The sequence below is a fragment of the Periophthalmus magnuspinnatus genome, chromosome 7 (genome assembly GCF_009829125.3).
Source record: "Periophthalmus magnuspinnatus isolate fPerMag1 chromosome 7, fPerMag1.2.pri, whole genome shotgun sequence".
Lineage (NCBI taxonomy): Eukaryota > Metazoa > Chordata > Actinopteri > Gobiiformes > Gobiidae > Periophthalmus > Periophthalmus magnuspinnatus.
Window position 1 is genome coordinate 23114235 of NC_047132.1, and position 8270 is coordinate 23122504.

At 37.4% G+C, this 8270-nt stretch overlaps 1 protein-coding gene across 1 annotated transcript; it reads left to right on the forward strand.

Annotated features, from left to right (window-relative positions):
* Window positions 1-190: 190 nt before the first annotated feature.
* Window positions 191-7290, forward strand: slc17a9b (solute carrier family 17 member 9b). Its single transcript, XM_033969452.2, has 13 exons — window positions 191-776; window positions 1384-1581; window positions 1713-1852; window positions 2093-2192; window positions 2319-2449; window positions 2706-2802; window positions 2888-2984; window positions 3137-3224; window positions 3305-3339; window positions 3800-3915; window positions 4408-4463; window positions 4535-4564; window positions 4830-7290. Exons 1-13 carry the CDS (start codon window positions 637-639, stop codon window positions 5006-5008), a joined length of 1407 nt encoding a protein of 468 aa, XP_033825343.1. The 5' UTR covers window positions 191-636; the 3' UTR covers window positions 5009-7290.
* The last annotated feature ends 980 nt before the right edge of the window (window positions 7291-8270 follow it).

Here is an 8270-nt window from a genome sequence, read left to right on the forward strand (position 1 = left end):
TTATTCTATTCTTTTCCACTTTTAATGTTTCTGTTTATTCCCAATCACTATTTGGAAATGGCATCCTAGAATATTATTTAAAATAGTATTGACTATAGTAGAACAGCACCGTTTCAGGCAGGCGGAGAGCGCACATCCTCGTGTCCTCTGGCCCTTTAAACAAAAGCACCACCATAACCCCCTCCGCCGTGCTTTTCATAACCAACCTGACCTGTCCTGCATCGTCATGATTTTAAGATGAAGACCGAAGTCATTTCTTGGACAGAAACGTAAAATATGGGGGAAAGACGCGCGTGTCAACAACAACATACATACTTCCTGAAATACCCTACGGATCGGTGAGATTATTGCGTGGCTGAAAAGAGGCTGGCTTTGAAGAAAACTGACACGTGGATTACTCCTCCTCGGCATCAGGAAAATACAGCCTCTCTTTTAGCCTGCTCCGTTACCATCGCCTGCTCGTTCATTACTACAAAGACCCTTTTTAACTCACAGCCTGGGTCGCTTTTTTACGGATACTATGTAAAAGCGCACTGTAGAGAGTTGGACTACATTCACTCTTCTTTGGCGTGCGTAATCAACGAGTAAACAGCCGTAGGAAGGAAAGAGAAGAAGGCTGCCATAACCTTGCGTTGAATGGCAGTAATTCAAAAATATGGCAAGAACCACAATCCAGATTTGGTCTGCTACAAGGAAAACCATCAGCCCAACAAGCACGGTGGAGCTACCGCAGTGTCTCACAAGAAATGGACCGAGCAGAGCACATACTGGTCCAGGTAATATGCGATCATGTGAAGGATTTGACCCCGGGGAGAACAGATTTTGGTCAAATGAAGGAAAAAAAAGTTTCTAATTAAACCATTGTAACGTGGCATCATCATAACCATCACATTTCCTGTTTCAGTTTTGTTAGTTAGTCTGTTTGGTTGTTTTTTTTACCCTGTTGTCGACCATTGCTTTGTTTTTATTTTGTTATAATTACAGAACACCTACTTTGAAAAAAAAAAAATGAGGGGGCTTTAAGGACCTTGTTATATAGTTTTCATTTAGTTTTAAAACTATATAAAACTGGCCTGAAAGTCGCAAAGTGTGTTAAGTTATCAGGGAAGTGGCACTGATCCTATCTCAGAATGTGACACATATCTAAGCAAACTTTGGTATAATTGAGTACCAGCAGCCTGTTTTCATACATATATCTTACAATAGTCGAAAGAATAATCTAATCATTTGTTTATTTGTTGTTGTTTTTTCACTCATTGAATAAAATACATTTTATTAACGGCATAAACATACTTTTAAAAAAATATTATAGAAAATACACCTCTAAAGTCTCTGGAAACTTTGTTAACTTGGTTGTGATAATTTCATCCTGTCTTGTTGCAGGCCCATGGCGAGGTTATGGACTGTGGTGTTGTTCTTTGGGACATGTCTGCTGTACTGTGCCCGGATGACCATGCCCATCTGTGCGGTCAGCATGGCAGAGCAATTCCACTGGAGCCACAAGGAATCCGGCATGGTCCTGGGCAGCTTCTTCTGGGGCTATTGCTTCACCCAGATCTTTGGAGGCTATGTCAGTGATCGGTAAGAGACAGTCTTAAATAGTAGGGTCCCCGAAATAAAGACCTTGTGTTAATGTCATATGTCCTGTTTGTGTGTACCCCATGGTATAATAATAATAATAAAAGTATGCTACAATAAATTTGTGTGGATAGAGTTGGAGGGGAGAAGGTCATGTTGTTGTCAGCTGCAGCCTGGGGATCTATGACAGCATTTACTCCAGTTCTGGCCCACTTCTGCTCTCAGCCAATTCTGTCAATGACTCTCGCCAGATTCCTGATGGGATTGCTACAAGGTGAGCTTATTTTGTTGCTACATGATTCATTTGTTGTGCTAACCAAACACATTCTATCTTCCTGGAAAAACTTGTCTGATCACATGTCCTAGATTCCATTAGATAAATAGTACCTTTTCTTTCTAGGTCAAATACTTAACAACAATATTTATTGTTGATATAAGTGATTAATAGTTTTAAAAATGCAACAGAAACTTACTTAACACAGTAAGCTAAATACTCATGGTTGTTGTGTTGTAGGTGTACATTATCCATCCTTGGCTAGTCTATGTTCTCAAAAGGTGGTGGAAAGTGAACGAGGTTTCCTTATGAGCACTGTTGGTAGTGGCTCCTACCTGGGGTGAGTCTTACCTTTATTTAAAGTATGCAAAACATTTTATGCATTGCTTAAGTGGTTACTGTGTCATTTCTCTGTTGTTTTATTTGGCTGTGTTTTGATGAGACATTTGATGTTGCATTTATTTAGCACGCTGGTGATTGGTGGAGCTGGCTCCTTCATGTTGGACCTGTACGGCTGGGAAAGTGTTTTTTATGTGTCTGGGCTGCTCTCCGTGCTGTGGGCCTACTGCATGTGGAAGTATCTCCTCAAAGGAGAAGGCAAGGAGTGTTTCTACAATACTGGATTGAATAATTTACATAATTCTCCCATGTTAAGATTGTGACTGCATTATTGCTATAAATAAAGCAGAAATACTCCTTGTTCTTTAGTAATACTGAGGCACAAAGATTTCATTTAAATTTGGAAAAAAACTAAACTAGATGAGGGCAGAATTAAAATAATATTGACTAAATTAGGCTTCATTTTTGTAACTGTATAATGTTAATGCATGCATGATCTGTTTTGTATTTTCAGGTCCTGTCATTACCCTTGAATCCTTAGGAAGCAGCAAGACCCAAACCAAACTCACTAAAAGACACTGGCTGCGGCTTTTCAAACAGCCAGCTGTCTGGTAAGCTCCTTTTAAATTGAACCCTTATAAACAACTTCAGTTAAAATTTTAACAGGAAATAACTCTTTCTTTCTGTGCCGGACAGTGCTGTAATTATTGCACATCTTTGCACAGCGAGCACCTTCTTCACTCTTTCGTCCTGGCTGCCGACCTATTTTAGAGACACCTTCCCAGATGCCAAAGTAATAACACACTGAAGGCACATTTGTTCCTTTTTGATCTGACATTTGACGCAAAGATTAAAGAGGAAATAATTTTACCTGTCAAACATCATAAACAATTCCCAGCTTTTTTACAGTTCAAGTTGAAACATGATTTTTTTTTTTCTCTCCAGGGCTGGGTGTTCAATGTCATTCCCTGGGTGGTGGCAATCCCTTCATCTGTTTTAAGTGGGTGCCTCTCTGACCACCTCATCGGTCAAGGTAACGCATTCAAAACCTATTTTCATCATTTCCAACACTGTGATGTCCACAGTAGTCATTTCCTTGTTTTATTTTCTCAGGTTTTGATACAGCTTCTGTCCGTAAGTTTATGCAGGTAAACTACAAGTATATTGTATCTTTTTACAAAAAATATTGATGAGATATTCAAAAAGTTAACATTTTTTACTTTTACTGCTGTCCAGCAATATACAGACATGCATACTGATACTATTGAGCTATTTTTCTCTAATTTGCTGTAATCTAATTTGCAAATTTACTTAAGTGTCTCTGATCATAAGTCAGTGAGACCTATGCCCTAGTTTTTATAGTTTTGCATTTAGGAGTGTTCACATTCATCATGATTATAGGGCAATGGGCGTACAGACAGATTATTACATGAACTAATTTTAACTACTACTAAACTAGTCCTAGGTTTTTGGTCCGACTGAGCTCAGATTTGGCATGACACATGAAGTTCATAACAACTAACATGATCTTAATGTCTCTGAACATTGTTTCTTCAAAAAAAAAATTAACTATGAATAAATCAATACAGATGTTTTATGTTTGTGCAGTTCTTCTCCATGGGGCTGTCCAGTGTGTTTACCCTGTGCCTCTGTGGTAAAACAACATTTTCCTGGGCTGTAGCACTCGTGTCTATCACCATGGGCCTCCACACCTTCAATTACAGGTATGAACAAACAAACACACGTCATATTCTCGTCATAAGGCACAAGATGTTACCTGTCAAATTACAGATTTAAATAGGGTTTGTGGTAGTTTGTAATAGTTAGTGACATTACATTCTGTATTGATTTCCTGATTCTATTGGGAGGCTTCTTTGTCATACCAACTATTACCTATTCTGATATTATTCTGATAATTATTATAGTAGATTTAGTAGATCTTATATCACAATTCCACAGCTGTTTTAGACATGTGTTGTTGGTTGTTTTTATGCTGGAAGCTCTCACTGTCCTAAAGCAGGAAAGGTTAGTCTGGCAATTCAGAATTTAAGACTATTTTAGATTGCCAAATATGCCATAATAAAAAATGTTTTATAAAAAGTAAATTAAGTTTAAAAGTTTTTAATTGGTAAAACCCCATTTACCTTCTTTTCTCACGTTATATACTGACGCCCTTGTTCCTCTAGTTGGAGACATTATCTTTCTTCTTCTTGCAGTGGTGTATCAATAAATGTCCAAGATCTCGCGCCTTCATGTGCTGGGTCATTATTTGGTATGTTTCATCAAATATTTTCCATGCTTTCTGACCAAATATATTTTAATGATTCATAATTTTCTTTACAGGTGTTATGAATACATGTGGCGCTTTCTCAGGTGAGTAGCTTAAAAACACTAAATACTTCTAAAACCATTACAGTTTGTTCTAAATCATTTCTCATAGTAAATTGTTCATAATTCTGTCCTCCTGAGATCCATTGTCACTCAAACTTGTCTCTATTGCACCATACATATTTGATCAAGAGTACTGCAGATCAGAAATACAGAGGGATGACAGTTAAAGTTCCTGTGGGTTGCATTGAATAGAGTGGCATTTTGCTTTTGAAGTGATGTGTACTACAATAGATCTGCTTCTCTGTAGGGGTCTTATTGGTGTATTTCTCGGGGTATCTGATTGAGACCACCGGATCTTGGACATCTGTTTTTGCACTTATCACCACACTGAACCTGCTTGGACTCGGCATCTTTCTGGCCTTTGGAGAAGCCAAACGAGTGGACATTACCTCCAGCAAGGGCCGCTATAACAACATCCACATTTAGGTCAGCAGTCACATAAAGACATTGCCATATTGGCAAATGCCCAAACACAAATGTTACTCAAGAATATTGTGCAAAATGCTATGCAGGGATCCAAGGCTTTAAACTGGGAAAGTTGTATTAGTGAAACTTTTTTTTTCTCCCCTGTTCTGCACACGACTACACTTAAGTGTCCATTCTTACATGGAGTTTATGAAGTACATAATTGCAAGGGTCAAAGATCTAACAAAAGGAATGGTCCACAATGGAAAATGAGTGGAATCTTCAGGTCTTTAGAGGTTATGGGGTTTCTTCATGTGGATATTTTTAATACAATGATATGCTCTGTTTAGTGTAGCACTCTCCTCTTATGTCATTGAATGTGTTCCTTTGTGGGTTAAAAAGGACATTGTTATGGAAAGCCAATACTAGAACCTTTAGATTGCCTTTTAAAGTAAAGCCCTGTTGTGTCTAAATTGGGACACATAGTGAAATGGGTATAAAGATTAGGGCATGGACTAGTATGGCATTCTGATGGTTTACTGACCTTGCCCAAAAGTTTATTTATATGTGCAGTATTGCTCTGTCCTTCTGTTGTCGCAAAGAGTTCTTCGTGTGGCACCTATTCCGAGGGCGGCATTGTCCCCGTCTTATTTATCCCATATGGGACTAGCACAGAGAGCACAATGACTTGTAATTCTTTGGGATTCGTAATGCACTTCAGTATTGTGCTCACGCCCAAAGACAGAAACTTTTCTAAAATGGAGTTGTGCTTATGCAGTGTTACAGAATGTGTTGCTACACTAGAGTACTGAATTTCTAACCAAAGGCTTATATCCAAAGAGCATGTATAGAGACAGACATGTGACACTTGGTTCCTAAGGGGCAGCACTTTTTCTTTTTTCAACATTTGACTCAGAGAGCTTTCTTATTGACATCTCATTATTTGGTGACTAAGGATGTTGTTTCCTATGCCTTTTTATAGTCTTCATTCTTTTTCTGCTTTCTCGTCCATTGATTTCAAATATGGTTACTGAAAGTATGCTAAGAATGTTTAAGTTGGAAGACCAAAGTTAATATTTAATGATTTATGATTGTATTTAGTCAAAATACCTCAATTAATTATTGTCAGTCATTTATTATTTATAAATTGTGCATTTTAATATATGTATAGGGGTTTTTTGTTTTTGTTTTATGAAGGGCATGCAAAGGCCTTTATAGATTTAAACAGTTTATGAAACAAAACAATCATTAAATGACTAGAATGATATATCAGAATTTAAATGAAGTATTGGTTTCTGAATTAATCTCTAAATTTCACACAGAATTTAAATGGCAAAAAACAAAGACAAAATAACTCCAGTAACAGTGGACTCATATCAATTTGTTTTCCAATGTTTTATTCACTGTTGAACATTGGATTTGATACCTGATTTATTGTTATACTATTGTTTACTAATCAACAAAAAGGTAAAAGGCCAACATTTTTCTCTTACCACTAAATATTCATCTTGTTGCAGGCACAATCTCCTTGTTTAGGGTACTGAGTTTTCAAATCGATTTTGTTTTTAGTTACTGTAGTTCCAATGCTTTGTGTCAAACTGACCTGAAGAATGTTACTGATCTGAAACCATCTATTTAAAGCCTTTAAAGTCTTGGTCTTGTCGTGTTTCAATAAGAATATAACATTCTGAAATCAGTGCAGATATTACTCTAACAAATATTTAAACAAATCATTGTTCATTAATTCTTTGTGGAAAGTTTACATTTTTATGTTTTTCTTACTAATTTAGTCTTTTCCCTTCAGATGTTGGAGTCGATCTCCAAATATGTATACATTTTTACACCAGATGCCTCCACTCACTCTTACTTTTTGTCTGGTCTTTGGAAGAGTAGGGAGAGCTTGTGTCATTAGTTTTTAAGCTTTGACATTCAAAAACATAGTGATTAGGAACCGCACTAACCATATGCTTCATTACATTGATCAAATCAGTTAACATCAATGCAGTGGGTACATGTTATGCAATGCAATTTGGTCATTTTAACTCTGACAAAGCCAGCTCTGTGTCTGTGATGTTGGGCCTAAAGGGTACATTCATGACACTTTATTAGTCCCGTTCACATGTTGAGTGCAAGAATCTCAAAATGTAAGCTATGTTTTCTAAAAGACTTTTACAAATAATTTTGATAATATGTATATTACGTCTTACATATAACTTAAATGCAAACAATTGCGTTATTGTAATGCTTTCATATTGTATTGATCAAGAGAAAATTAAGATGGAATAAATATATTTTGGTCAATTTCTGATGTGTTTTTATTTTACAGTTTTGAAGCCATATTAGGTGTAATACTACACATCATTTTCAATATATAAATAGCCAATAGAATATATAAATATCCAATAGAAATGTTTTTGACATTTACTTAAACTATTTTTAAAACTTCTGGATCAATTAATAGACCTATCTTGGTAATGTTATTTCTTAAATATTTGCAGGTCCAAAGATTTACAACAGAATGTATGAGTTAGATTAAACAAATTCCCAAGATCGCAAATGTCTTCTCATCTGAAAAGTATGTAGTAGGCAAATGGACTATTTGCCATATGACCATAACTGTGAGGAAGCAACAGCAAAGGAAATTCGCCTGTATCCTAGATCCACGACTGTATCATGTGGTGTATTACTCTCATCTACCACCGAGCGGCAGTAGTGGATTAACAATGAAACAAAGTACAGTAGACTATATTGCGCGGGTTAAATCGTATCCCAAAGTATACAAAGATTCAATTACTTGAGGTTTAGTGGTGACTTCATGTCTAAGTCTGTTTGTGTGTACAGTCTAGACAGAGTGAGGCTTCACAATGGGCAAGAACAATGAATAAACATGCCTCACAAGTTTAATCCTTTCTATAAATGCTTCAAATGTGTGCTATGCTCCCTATGGGTCAGGTTTGGCCCTCTGCAGATTCCACATTGCCCACTTCACCAGCTCAATCCGGGTCCGGGATCTGAATCTGGATTTGGGGCCAGCGGGACGTACAGTATGGGGTGGCACCATATGGCATGATGCTGTGTGCCATGTTGGCTAGCTCGCACTGCCCACGTGTGAACGGCCAGACGCTCGTCAACCATCAGCCCAGCCCACTCCTCGTGCATGGATCCATGTCCTCGTGGGACAGAGACAGGGATGCAGGTTACCATGGAGACGTGTGGAAAAGATGAGACAGGAAGGGAGTTTGAGGAAGTGGTACTATACTAAACTACTACACTGTGAAGTAGG

What these genes read in the sequence shown, in the direction of transcription:
- slc17a9b (XM_033969452.2), top strand. Translation starts at nt 637, where the DNA reads ATGGCAGTAATTCAAAAATATGGCAAGAACCACAATCCAGATTTGGTC. An exon ending in GGAGGCTATGTCAGTGATCG is followed by an intron (nt 1,582 to 1,712) that starts GTAAGAGACAGT and finishes TTGTGTGGATAG; the next exon opens with AGTTGGAGGGGAGAAGGTCA. An exon ending in ATGTGCTGGGTCATTATTTG is followed by an intron (nt 4,464 to 4,534) that starts GTATGTTTCATC and finishes TTTTCTTTACAG; the next exon opens with GTGTTATGAATACATGTGGC.